Genomic DNA, 14,351 nt, shown 5'->3' with positions numbered 1-14,351 from the left:
TGTCTAATGAATACTTAGTGGGTTTTGTTTTTTTTTTTTTTTTTGCTTTTTTTTTCTTTTACTATATACACTACTCTAATAAAATATGTTATGTACCCTTATGGTCCTTATTGTTCCTTTTGTTGTTATTGAGATCTAAATGACGCATAACATTATATTAGTTTCGGGTGTGTGATGTAATGATTCAGGATTTGCATATGTTGTGAAGTGACCAACACAATAAATCTAGTTAGCATCCATCACTACACATGGTCACAATTTTTTTTTCTTGTGATGAGAACTTCTATAGTTCTTATTTTGTAGCCTATAGAAGATAGTAGCAACGCAGGCTCCAGAAATGAGCCTCTCATTTTCATTGGAGGACAGAAAACCACCATAATTAAGAGAAACAACCTCTGAATATTACCATAGATTACCATATATTAGATAATACTACCATATTTGGACATGTGCAAAGTTCATATATTTTCAAGTTCCTAAAGAAACGGCACTGAAATAAACTAGCTACCTGGCTCGCTGAGGCCGGGCTCCACTCCTGCTGTGTTAACGACTAGATAAGAATGATCTGCAATCAGCTCATCATTTGATGCATTTAAAATAAGGGCTTCTAAAGTGCTTCATGATGGTTGAAATTGTTTCATTTCTTAAGCAGTTGAAACCATCCCCGTAGCTTCACGCACCCTTTTGAAATAGTGCGAAACGCGGCCTGAACTTTCACCAAGTTTCAGTTAGAGAATGAGACTTGAACGAAGCTTCAGAGTGCTCGGTGATTCTAAAACTACACCCAGCCGCTGCCTTCGGCTCAGGTCATGATCTCAGGGTCTTGGGATCGAGCCCCGCATGGGGCTCTCCGCTCAGCAGAGCCTGCTTCCCCCCCTCTGCCTGCCTCTCTGCCTACTTGTGATCTCTCTCTGTCAAATAAATTTTTAAAAATCTAAAACAACAACAACAACAACAACAACAACACTATACCGAACCTTGTCTAAGCCGAGGATTAACTCGGGTTTGCGAACGCCCGAGAGCTTCCGATCTCCTGACTTGGGCGCCCACCAACTCCTCGGTGCTGCAAATGAAGCCCTACAGGTCTGAGAAGTTAACGCATCAAGGGAGGCGCCGTCAGACGCTTACCTACTGCCTAACCCAACTGTCCGTGGAGAAACCACCTTCGCTTTTCCGGGCGAGAGGCCGCGGGGTGCCCCCATCCCACAGGGCGGGCGAGTCGCGGTCCTTCAAGGGATGGGGTAGCCGCCCTCGCTGGTCTGCGCCCCTCCCGCCCCAGGCCCCATCCCGAGCGTCAGGGGTCTTGGGCGGCTTCGCCTTCCGCCAGCAGGAGCAGCAGCAGCAGCAGCAGCAGCACGAGCAGGAGCAGGAGCGGCTCCAGGGCGCTCCGGGGCGGCTGCCCGGCCCCGGGGGCGGCGGGAGCGCGGCGGGTGGCGGCGGCAGCGGGGGCGGGCGGCAGAGGCCGGCGTTGCCAGGGCGCGCGCGGTGTGCGTCCCTAGCAGCCGCCTGCCCACGTCAAGGTTTGTTTAATAATCGCCGCGGTATTTATGGCGGGGGCTGCGCGCGGCCGCGGGGGAGCGAGAGACCGCGCCGGGCGGCGGATGAGGCGCGGCGGCTGCGGCCCAGGGCACCTCCCCGCCTCCCGGCTTGCCGAACCCTGCCGGCTCTGACCCGAGGCGGAGGATGGCAGCAGCAGCCGCGCTCTGAGCCCCTCCGGAGAAGAACACCCTTCCCGCCGCATCGCCCCAGGGGCCCGCGGAGGCCGCCGCCTCGTCCCCTCCACGTCTCCATCTCCCAGAGCGCGGCCGAGCGGAAAAGTGAGCGATGGCAGAAAACCTGAGGAAACTGGTCTCGAGCGAAACTTTGCGACTGATGCACGACAAGCTAGACGGCTGGCTGAGGGAGTACAACGTGAGTCCGGGTGGGACAGCCCCGGGCTCGCCGTCTCTTTAGCTGCTGGCACAGCCCTCTCAGCGCTGGCTCGGGGCGGTCGCTTGGCAAAGCCCCGGCGGGCGAGATTCCTCATCGCGACAGCGTCTCGAACCCGGATCGCGGGGGAGGGAGGAAGGGCACGGGCCTGCCGGTGCAGTTTTCTCCCCTCCGCGCCAGGGGGCGCTGGTGGTGGGGGGGGGGGGGACGGGGCTCGCAGAGCGCAGACTCAGCGTCGGTGCGGACAAAGCGCCTTCGGCCCAGCGGTAACCAAGGACGCTGGCGGCCCTAGCAACGGCAAAGACCACAGTCCGCCAGAGCTCCAGCCTGTGGCTTTCTCTCCCATCCCCTCCGTTAGCAACCCACCTCTCTATCCCTAACTCGATTTTTTTTTTTTTAAACTACACCCCTGGTCGTGCCTCTCCTCACGTCTCAGGATACTCAGGGATTGTATCACAATGAATTTTTATAAAAATACTCCCAGGAGTTATTACTCAGATGTCAGTGAGATGGACACTTGTCAACGTTGCGGGTTTCACTTGTGTGCTGGTCAGTATGGCAAGTAGGCACAATTCCACACCAAGGCAGAGAATTCAGGAGGCCTGTTACCAAGGCATTTGTAGGAAGCCAATATTCTGTCATCAAACCCGTAGAGCTCCTCAAGTCTCATTAATCCCCACCCCCACTCCGGCTCGCGTTAACCTGCCCCGCACATTAAGTACAACTCGGTGTTGCAATTGCTGGGTTTGATCTGTCCGTCTTAAATAGGAGGGTCCCACTCATAAAGTGGAACCGGGAGACAGAGCTGGGCATGCGTGGACCCGGAATGAGCCCGGGTTCTGGGTCTGGCTCTAGATAGTACCAGCTGAATTCCCTGGGGGAATTTATTTCACCTCTGTGGGTCTCAGTACCTCTTCTGCTAAATAGGACAGATTCACTCAACCAGATCTCAATTTTTTTTTGGAATTTAAATTGGCTTGTTTCTGAAATCCTACCAGGAAGAATGCAACTGGATGCGGTCTGAGTCTCTAGGCTTTCCCATTCACCCTTTGACCAGGGCTCCTGTGGTGGAGGAGAACTCAAAGAACACCCACAACTTTCTCCTTGCCCACTGTGTAGTGTTCATATTTACTATCTTTGCCCACCTTTAAAGAATTAGCACTGTGACTATTCCTTCCCCATCAAGATTGCAGGAAAATTAGAATTTACCTCTTCCTACCTCTTACAGCCTATTCTGTCTTCCTTTTCCCCTTCCCCCATTCCTTCCTTCCTTCCTCCCACCCCACCCTCTTCCTTTCATTATTACCCCTTGGCCTAAATAAACTCTGAATGTTAAAAAGGATATTTAGTTTGGGGGTGCCTGACTGGCTCAGTTGGTAGAACATGGGACTCCTTATTTTGGGATTGTAAGTTTGAGCTCCATATTGGCTGTAGAGATGACTTAAAAAAAAATATATATATATATATTTTACAAAATGTATATTCAGTTTGTCACAAGACAGGGTTTAACACAAATCACACTAACATTTGACTGGACCAAGTATAATAATATTGAGAAATGCCAAAGTTTATTACACTTTCCTTTCTCAGTAATGGTAGACCCCCCTGCTCCTCTATTGTCACTGAAATCATTCCAGTCTAGATTCTCTCCCCCAGGCTAAGCTCTTCCCCCACCTTCATAGAAACTGCCGTCTTGGAGACCAATGCCTTTCCAAAAAAATCTGTGGCCATTTCCCCATGCAATCATTTTCTTGGACTATCTAGTGTTTCTGTTGCCTTTGACTGTTGACATCTCTATTCTTCTAAGGCTCAAATAATTGGTCTCCTTGCCTTACCCACTTTCCTTCTATGGCAGTTCTTTAAGACTTTAGGAATCTTCTCTGGGGCCTCCATTCTTGCTTCTCTCTTACACATATGTCCACGAATCTCATATCTATATTCAGGACATTTTCTCATTTGAGCTCACTTCTCTGATTGCCCATTAGACATTTTTAGTTGTACTATCATCATCTTGAAGTCAAATCAGTCTAAAACCTAACCTTAGCTACGCCCGTGCCGTGAACACTGGCCTCCTTCTTTCCTTCACTGTTTTCAGCATGACACACCCCACAACCTTTTCACCAGCTGAATCTGTTGGTACCTACTTCGAAATTCACACAGAACCCTTTCACCACCTATGCTGTAACCATCCTTGTCCATCTTCCATCATTGTTCATCTAGATATAAACATATTTCAGAGAGATTCTTCTAAATGTCAAGTGAGATGAAGTTACTTCTCTGATAGAGTCCTCAGACTTCTGTCCCACTCAGAATAAAAGCCAAAGTTCCTACAATGGCCATTAAAGTCCTACACAATTGTGCTCCTTTAAACTTTGACCTCATCTGTTACTCCCTTCCTCAATCTACTCTAGCAATACTGATCTAGTTGCTGTTTCTGGAGCAAAGCTGTCCAGTAGAACTTTCTATGACGGACTTGTTCTATACAGGCATTGTCCAATATGGTGGCTATTTGGTACTTGAGTTGTGGTAAGTACAAACTGAGAAATGAATTTTAAATTTTAAATTTATTTATTTTTAAAGATTTTATTTGTTTATTTGACAGAGAGAGATCACAAGGAGGCAGAGAGGCAGGCAGAGAGCGGGGGTGGGGGGTGGGTGGGTGGGAAGCAGGCTCCCTGCTGAGCCGAAAGCCCGATTCAGGGCTCGATCCCAGGACCCTGGGATCACAACCGGAGCCGAAGGTAGAGGCCCAACGCACTGAGCCACCCAGGCGCCCCTAAATTTAAAATTTAAATGAATTTTAAATTTCATTTAAATTAAAAAAATTAAAATTCATTTAAGTTTAAATAATTTAAATTTGAATAGTCACATATGACTAGTGGTTACTCTATTGGGCAGAAGAGTCTAGAGCCCATCAGCTGGTCTCATGCTTCAGGGCATTTTCACTTCTTGTTCCTCTCTGCCTGGAAAACTTTTGCCTGTGGGTATTTCAGTAAGCTACCAACAGCTTTGCTTTCTATCCTCCTTCAAGTGTGCTTAAATATCACCTTCTCAGGAGAGACCATCCTGTTCACAACTGCCATCTCCTACCCCTGCCCCTGGCACACTGTGTCCCTTCTCTGCTTTGTTTCTTCTGTAATAAATGCATCTTCTTATTTTTACTCATTCTTTTATTTTATTGTCAATCTTTCCTCCCTCTCTTCCCACTAAAATGTAAGCTCCAGAGGGCAGAGAGTTCTCCCTTTTCTGCTTATCTCTGTATTCCCAGCACTTAGAATAATGTGTGCCTCCTAGAAATTGTTCAATTAAATAATGACTGACTGAACGCCACCACCATTCTCCCACACACCTGGGTTCTGGGACACATTTGTTTTCTTAAAACCTCATATCCAGTGTAGAATTAAAGGTGATCCCCAAATATCTTTAATTCAGCCTTTATTAAAATTGATTTGAAACCAAAGCCATGATTTCCAAGTAGGGGCACAATTGAGAGTGTACAAGTGTTTTTAATTGTGTGTGTGTGTTTCTGTATGTATGTGTAGCTAAAGAGAGAGGATAAGAAAATATGTATATACACCTACCAAAATTAAGGTTACCTCTAGACTTTTTCAGTAACTTGTCGCCTACAGGGTGGGTTTTGGTCAATGGCTTAGAGGTTCTCTGTAATACAGCAAGTTTGTTTTAATAGTTGCGAGGACTTTTTCCTTGAAACCTTAAGATGAAGAGTAGTTGTAGCAAACTGTTTATTAAATGTTGGTTATAGAGGTTTATTCATTAAAAGCTTTAAATTATATTTGCTATGGAAAGTTGATTTTGCTGACTGTGATCACATTGATTTAGTTCTAGTTAACTCAAGCAAAATAAAAGACCATAAATACCACTCTAGAATTAAGAATGTGATTAAAGTTATCTCCTTAGGAAAAAGTTATTTTCAGTGAAAAAGATCAATGATTTGAACAGATTAGTTCTAAAACACAATGCAAAATTTTCATTTTCCTTTAAATGAGTCATTATTGGGATTAATAGATCTTAGTTAATTTTTTTTATTTCTCTTAATTTCCTTCATAGGGCTTCCCATTTCCTCTGCCTTAATCTGTCCACCAACACTCTTTTCCTTGTGTCCTATGTATGTTGTCAGACACAGTAAATTTTTTAAAAAAATGTAATTTTCTGCCCCAAAGCCTTTGTTTTTTATTTGTTGGCTAGTTTTTAATCCTACAACATCTAGCAATCTTCTGGGCCCTACACAAAACCACTATTTGCTTGATTTTTTTAAAAAGATTTATTTATTTAAAATGACTCCAAGAAGGGATATTTTTCCAAACCTTGCTAGAGAAACACAATAAAAACAAAAGCAAACATTGCAAATTCACTTTCTTTTAGTTATTAAAGAAAAGCTGAAGTATTGTATTACTTGGTCTTTAAACCTTGGATTGCATTGGCTGTTCAAGGACAGCTTGGTACAAACATGTAACTTTCAGAATTGTTTTTCCTCCTGTGTGGTTACTGAGAATGTTGACAAAAGGGCCATAGAAAATCTCTTCTTGTTCAACCAAGAACTGAGCCAGTTTTTAAGGGCTTAATAATTCATTCAATAAACTGTTACTTAACTTCTGCATTGTGTGAACCTTTGGCCTAGACATTCTATATGTACGCTTTTGGCAGTGTACTTTTATTTATTTATTTATTTTTTGAAGATTTTCATTTATTTATTTGACAGACAGAGATCACAAGTAGGCAGAGAAGCAGGCAGAGAGAGAGAGAGGGGAAGCAGGCTCCCTGCTGAGCAGAGAGCCCAATGTGGGCTCGATCCCAGCACCTTGGGATCACGACCCGAGCTGAAGGTAGAGGCCTTAACCCACTGAGCCACCCAGGCGCCCACTTTTGGCAATGTACCTTTACTGATTAACTAATTCATTCAACAAAATATTTTTGCAGAGTTTATGATATGTCTCTCTGTGCTAGATGCTGGGAATGGAAATGTGAGCTGCATCTTCATGGGAAACTTCCAGGCAGAGTAGCATATAAAGGGTAGAGGAAACAGCAGATGTCAAAAGCAGGAAGGCAGGAAGAAGCTGGTCTTTGCGGGGGGCCAGTGAATGGTTCTGGGCAAGGAGAGGAGATGAGATGAGGCTGAGAATGTGGGGTGGTTGGGGCCAGAGAGTAGAGGCCTTGGGTGGTGTGTTAAGGAGTTTGGGTGTTATCCCCAGGGGACAATGGGAGGTGGGATTTAAAAGCATCTGCAGTGAGAAGACATGTAAACAAGGTCAGACTCTGAGAATGGTCCTTTAAGTAATAGTCTGCTGCCCCAAATGCCCCCAACTGATCATGCAGCTTCTGTATGGTCTTCTTGGTCGTCTCTGCAAAAGGGTCACATAACCAACTATAGAGATCAGAATTAGGTCTCGGGACCTAATTACTTCATAGAGATGTTAAGATGAGGAATTAACCTCCTTCCAGGGGCGCCTGGGTGGCTCAGTGGGTTAAGCCTCTGTGTTCGGCTCAGGTCATGATCTTAGGGTCCTGGGATGGAGATATGCATAGGGCTCTCTGCTCAGCAGGGAGCCTGCTCCCCCCCCCCTCCCGCTCTCTGCCTGCCTCTCTGCCTACTTGCGATCTCTCTCTCTGTCAAATAAATAAATAAACAAATAAATAAATCTAAAAAAAACAAAAAGAAATTAACCTCCTTCCCATGTTAGCAGTACCCGGAGAAGGTCAGCTCTGGGCTGAAACTCCTCCTCCTCCCGAGACGCATTTATATCCACCCAGAATCTTGTGGACTAGGGAGCTACCTTTGGTCAGATGCTCTGACATTTATTACTTTTTAAAATGTACTGTATGTAATTACAGGAGCAAACGGTAAGAACTTACCAGATCCTTGATAACCCCATCCCTAAGACAGGAGAAGATTCCATTTCTTGATGTATAATAACAGACATCAGGACATTACGAATTGGAAACTTTTGATTATCTGTTATGTGAGTGGGGATGTTAGGGACAGCTGATAACACTTCCCCTTGCATTACTCTCCTCTTGTGTTATAGAAATCTGCCCTTGCAAGCGAAAACAGCATATTCAATATCAGTATGTGAAAAGGATTTCTCAAAGAGGTGTCCCTCGGTGTCCCTCTGTTTTTGGATAATCTTTGTGTTAAAATAGATGTTGCCTGTATGACAAAATATCCTTGATTCTCAGTACAGAAGCTTTGTTGTAGTTGCTATGGTGTCTTCAAACAGACTCCCTGGCTGCCTTTGTCCTCCCCTATAGTCAATATACTTCCACATTCCTGGGGGTTCAGTCTAGTGAATTCATAGAAAACATTTTTTCTTCCCTTTATCTCTTTACTGCTAAGCTGCAGTGATGAACACAGATCCAAATCTTACTGTCTAAACTTACATGAAAGACATTTCTCATTCATGCCAAGTCTGATGGCCCCTCTCCTCCGTCACTGGCTCAGGTTCAGGTGGCCGCCACCTGGTGGAGCAGTCATCTCATCACAGATCTCATCATGGGATGGCAAAGGTCCACAGGGGAAGAGAGAGAGAAAGAGAGCACTTACATTATACACATCACTTTCACTCCTCTTCCCTAGACCAGGATTGTTATGTGGCTCCAATCTACTTGTAAAGGAGCCTGAAACCTTTAAGGCTCCTTTAAAGAGCTTTAAGGAGCCTCCTTTCCTTTAAGGAAAGCATGTGGAATCTTTCACTAGTGCTAAAGTTTCTGCCACAGCTCCTAACGAATTCATGGCTAGGAAAGAAATTGACAAGTGATTAGGGCAGATTATTCTATTTTTAACAGTGGGGTTATCTACTTTCTTAGACAAACTTGTTAATGGAAACAGCATCATTGTTTAATGTTTTTGGAAAATAATTAATGAAAGAAACCTGATAGAAATACTGACTGCTGGTCAAGATGCTAAAATCCAGCGAGGAAGTCTAAATAGAAGTTTTTGCTAAGATGTTGGGGTATGTATATAAGCCTATTTCTCTTATATCTAATATTTAGTATTTTGGTTTTAAAACATTGTTGTGGAGGTAGTGGTGTAGTGGGAAAGTCAGCCACACTGTAGAACAGAGGGTTGATTTTGGAAACTGAGTCACATGAAGGGGCTACCCATATATGGGACAGCCATTTCCCTGGAGGACGAATTGTAGCCTCTTATAACTAGCACGTAAGGAGCCCTCGAAGGCTTTCAAAGCTCTCTTCCTGCATTATTGCTTTGAAATTTTATAAAAGCTTATGAAATAGCAGGTTTTATTCTCTATATTTTACAGATGAGAAAACCAAACCTCAGGAGGGCAGCTAACCTGCCCGAGGTCACGCCAGTAGAAAGGGTAGAACTTGGATTTGAAAGTAGGTCTTTCGCTTGCCAGGTTTATTCTCTAACCTCCTACAGAGGGAGGGAAGGTGTAAGGAAATTTTATTCATTTGCGGTGTCCATTTCCACCATCCTCCTCTGCCCATCCCCTCTAGCACACATTTGCCGGACAGTGGGGGAAAAAAGAAGGTAGAAATTCAGGCTTTTGTTTGCCATGTGTGAATTTCCACGACTGGCTACAAGCAAATGCCCACTACTGCCGCTCAGATGAGTCTCTACACACTGACTGCTGATCTTTCCTTTCCCTTGCTCATCTGTGCATTCTCCAACCGGCAGGATTGGAATGGCATTCTTGTATGTAAAATGAGGTTTTTCTCAAAGAAATGTTTAAAAAAATAAAGTCAGGTAAATCACTTAATGTTATAGTAGCATTCATATTTTAAAGGAATGTTGGGATGAACCCTTTGTACTATTAAGTCTTATCTAATATATATGCCCTATGTTTTGTGTGTGAGACTGAGGTTTCTTAAAATGTAAATCACTGTATTTTGTGCTCAAAGCGATAAATTTAAATAGCTGTTCCAACCGTAGTTTGTCAGTTGATGAAAGATATTGAGTGATACATTTTGTTGACTTAGCAATGAAAAGTTTTTTCTTTCATGTTGCGGAGGTGGTTCAAGGTGAGGGATAGAATCAAAGGTATGAGAGAATCATTGGTAGAGGCTTGGATGATCAGGCTGTCACAAGGAGAAATGTTAAGGTCAAGGCTGCTCACGAGTAAAGAACGTGAAAGGCATTAAAGCATTGGTGGTGGATCCTGTGTCTATGTAACGTGTGCATATGCAAGGCAGGATAGTGGCTGGAGAGGAGAGAGTTGTTGGCAGGGGAGGAGAGGGAAGTAAGGCTGGACAAGTCATGTGGAGGCGTATTAGGAAGGATTTAGGAAATCAGGCAATATATAGGTTTGAAATTATCAGGAGCTTTTGTTTGGGGCATGAGAGTGGGGACCTCCGCGTTACTCTTCCCCACACCGGGGAACTTCTCGAAAAGGGTCACCTGTCCTCATTGTTTTTGCTTCTTCTTGGCTCCCATTGGTTCCCTCACCCCCATACAGTCTGGAAATACATCAGATATCCCATAGCATTCTGCCGTCCCTGTTCTCATCAAGGTCTCCAGAAGCTACTTGATAACCAGCCTTCTCCTTCTTCCTGGTTCTTAGCCCCTTGATTTCTCAAGAGCAATTGACGCACCAAGTTATGGCTTTAGCTACTTCCCAGATGTTGGGGACCCCCAAATCTATCTCCAGCTCAGGCTTTCTTCAGAGCTCCCGACCTGGGTAATCACCTGCCTTCTAGCCTGCATCATGGGGAGGCTCCAGATTTCTTCCAACCCAACACAAACCCAACGGGACTAGTTTCCTCCTCTCTAGCCTTGCTGGTTCTCTGCTTGTGTCCTGTGGTTGGGCAATGGCACTGCATTCCCCAACCAGAGGGTTACAATGGCCCCCACTTCCCACCAGGTTCACTCTCTTATCGGAACTCTGTGTGGTTGGCTTCTGCCAGAGTGATTTTCATAAAATGCAAAGTAAATCGGACCACGTCACCACTCTCCTTTACCTGCCCCCCTTAAATATTCAGTGATGGGATAAGGCTCAGAACCCTTCATGTGACAAATAAAGTTTATCATTACTTGGTCTCTGGACCCTGTGTTCCACTTGCCCTTCTGGTACGCCTTGTTCCTCCTTGTCTTGGTGCCTGCTGCTCCTCCTCTTGAAATACCTTCATTTCTTACCCCTCACTGATCACGAGGGCATGCTTTGTTCCTACCCCAGCTCACTACCCACAAGACACTCAGTAAACTCTAAGGTAACTATTAATCCTCTGTGTGTCCCCCATTTTCCATCCCACTTCCCCAGCTGGTGAGCTCATTGACAGTAGGCAACTTTTAATTTTTTCTTTCTTTCCTTTTTTAAAAAAAGATTTTATTTATTTATTTGAGAGAGAGAGAGAGAGACAGACAGACAGACAGAGGGTACAGAGGAAAAGGGAGAAGCAGACTCCCCACTGAGCAAAGAGGCTGATACGGGACTCGATCCCAGGGCCCTGAGATCATGACCCGATCCAAAGGCAGAGGCTTAGCCAACTGAGCCAACAAGGTGCCCCTAATTTTTTCAATGTAGCTTTATTTCCTGAGCTACAAATAGTAGGGGTGCAGTGATTTATGAATGAATGAACTTTGGAATTAGGAGACAGCAGAATTCGGTCATATCCTTGCTCTGTTTATTTTGTTGGGGACTGTTTGGTAGAGAACGTGACCCTCCTGCAACTTGAGCGTCTTGCTTGAGGCTTTTTGTATTAGAAGCTGCAGCGCGTTGTGACAGGTCTTGGGGACAGGAACGGTTTCTACTGTACATTGTCTTCTGTTTAAGTTGTGTGTACAAGCCCACTTAACAAACATTCCTTTGGGCACCTCCTTTGTACCAGACTCTGGGCAAGGCACAGAAGCAAATGGTAATAATACTACAATAATGCTTCTAATTATTCTGTCCCTCCTCTACTCTGCATCTAGGTTAGTTCATGAGTTCAGCCACTTCCTAAATATGGGTAAACAGAGGCTCATATTTAAAATATCTTTTCTAGGGCACCTGGTTGGATCAGTCGGTTAAGCCTCTGCCTTTGGCTCAGGTTATGATCTCAGGGGCCTGGGATTGAGCCCTGCATGGGGCTCTCTGCTCAGCAGGGAGCCTGCTTCCCCCCACCCCCCCCACCACCTGCCTCTCTGCCTACTTGTGATCTCTCTCTCTGTCAAATAAAAAAAGAAAATCTTTAAAAGAAAATCTTTTCTAAGAGAATACAGAAACTAAATGGGAAACCATATTTGAACCGAGGTCTGCATTTATTCCTATACCCATTTCTCCTTTCAATAACACATAATACCTCATAGGTACCAATTGTTGAATGCCTTCTCTCTCTGAGGTGCTAGATATGCATTCTTTGGATTTAATTCTCCTCTAATACTTTGCAAGTCATGATCCCCATTTTCCTGGAGAGGCAATGGGGTCAGAAAGGTTAAGTAATCTGCGTAGGATTGTAGAGAACGGTGGCAAGTGGCAGAGCAGAGATAATCACTCAGGTCTGCTGGACCCTCAGGCCCCATTCCCTGCCCACGTAGCCTATGGCATGATCGAGCCAGAGGGCAAAGCTTTTCTTGAGTAACAGGTTCACCATGATAAGTGCAGGTGTGAGAGCAAGGCCAAGGAGTCGCTGCTTCAACAAGGGAGGGATGGGCACAGCTGTTCAGCTGGGGGTTCCAAGTGTTCTGATGATGTCAATATTACACTGTTAAGTCATTCATTCATTCATTCATCACATATTTTGGGGTCATTTAATTTGTTAAACATACCAGTGGCAACTGATATAAACATAGGAAAGACAAAGGAACTTTTAAAGAGAGCTCCTGGTCTTTTTAGAAGGGCATAGAGGGATGAGAAACAGAAACAAATGCCTTCATCAGACGTAGGTGCCAAATCAGAGCTTGTCACCAGGTGCCATCCACCAGGCGTGGACATAGCCCAGCAGCTCCACCTATGGTCTAGGCTCGAGTCCACTCCCTCCAAAATCCTCCCCAGGCCTGGAAGACCTTCCAGGATCTGTCCTGCCAATGGCTCTCACCTTCTGTGCTTCTGCTACATACGCTTACTTACGGTTCTCAGGGTAACTAAACTCGCTCCTGCCCCTGCCACAGGGCCTTTGCCCCTGCTACTCTACTGTACATCACAGTCTCTCTCTAGTACTCTGCATCCAGACTTCTCTCAGTGTCTCCCCTCTTGTGGAGGAGGGGTTCTGGATGGCCCTCCCCATTCACTCGTGTCCTCCCTCTTCTCCCAGCACCAGTCATACTCTTAAGGGCATGGGTTCCAATCTCAGTTCTGCCATTTTACCCACAAGGTAAAATTAGACAAGTTATTTAACCTCTCTGCATCTCATTTTTGTCAACTGAAAATGGAGGTGATAACAATGACACCCCCACTTCCCAGTGTACTGCTGTGGGGCTTCCCTGAGCTTATATACGTAAACATCAACAGCGCCTGCGCATAGGAGGTCTGCGATAAACGCGAACTGTGCGACTCTTCTCGTCATCATGCGTCTGGCCAGTACTTACTGGGTTGGACCACAGAGACCACGGAACACGGGGAACACAGGCCGGGAGTGCAACAGCCGCCCAGGCCAGCACAGCCTCTGTCCACAGGGGGCTTGCCTGCCTGCCTGAACCACTTCCCCCGTCTACACACGCATGCATGTGGCCTGTGGCCTTTCGCCTGGAGGCCACTCTTCCTCCCTGTTCTCGTTTCTCTCCTCCTCGCCCCACCACCTGCCCGGCGTCCAGGAGGCCGCCGCCACGGCTTGAGACAATACATCAGTCTGTGTGTTTTTACACCCATGTGATCTGTTCGTTGCTTGTGGTTCTGTCCCTCCCTTTAGTGGTAGACGCCATTAGAAGTTTGGCTGGTGAGGAAATGGTAAAAATCTCACCAAGGGGTGAAAAAAGCAGAATAATAGCTAAAGGCCCACCTCTTGGGTTTCTTCGTGATCTGTTGATGTTCCACAACCCCTGGAACTGCCCATCCCCCCAAATCGGCCTGCCTTCTCCTTGCCTGGATTTCACTTCCTCGCAGAAGTCTTCTCTGCCTTCCCAAGACCGTGGGCTCTGGAGTAGACCTCGTGCGCCCATGTTCTACCCCGGGGGGGAACTGTCTCCGCCCCTCCCTCCCCACAAGTCTGCCCATGCTATATGGCTGGTGCCACGTCTTTCGTCTTATTCTCCATGGGATCCTTAACCCCCCAGTACCTTCCTACTATTAACAAGTAGTGTTCTTAATCTATATAATGATCTTAGAGGACACGAACCAATAAAGCAGGTAAATTAGGAAACAGTGGTTTGTATTGGGTTACAAAAGGTCTATTCACTTTATAAAAGGAGTTTTTGTAGGGTTCCTTTGAGTAGCAAGTCAGGGGTATTGCTGGTAAATTAACCCCCAAACCTCAGTGGCTTCACACACACACACACACACACACACACACACACACACACACACACACAC

At 45.6% G+C, this 14,351-nt stretch overlaps 1 protein-coding gene across 1 annotated transcript in view; it reads left to right on the top strand.

Annotated features, from left to right (window-relative positions):
• The first annotated feature begins 1,824 nt into the window (after positions 1 to 1,824).
• LOC111149118 (spermatogenesis associated 18) overlaps positions 1,825 to 14,351 on the top strand; it is a 36,581-nt gene continuing 24,054 nt past the window's right edge. Inside the window, exon 1 of the mRNA XM_022506042.1 lies at positions 1,825 to 1,911. Within this exon, the coding sequence (XP_022361750.1) occupies positions 1,825 to 1,911 (87 nt within the window). The remainder of the gene's footprint in view (positions 1,912 to 14,351) is intronic.

The sequence above is a fragment of the Enhydra lutris genome, unplaced genomic scaffold, assembly GCF_002288905.1.
Source record: "Enhydra lutris kenyoni isolate GAN:26980312 unplaced genomic scaffold, ASM228890v2 scaffoldscaffold21, whole genome shotgun sequence".
Taxonomy (NCBI): Eukaryota; Metazoa; Chordata; class Mammalia; order Carnivora; family Mustelidae; genus Enhydra; species Enhydra lutris.
The sequence above is the reverse complement of the archived record's forward strand: the minus strand, read 5'-3'. Positions and strand labels throughout refer to the sequence as shown.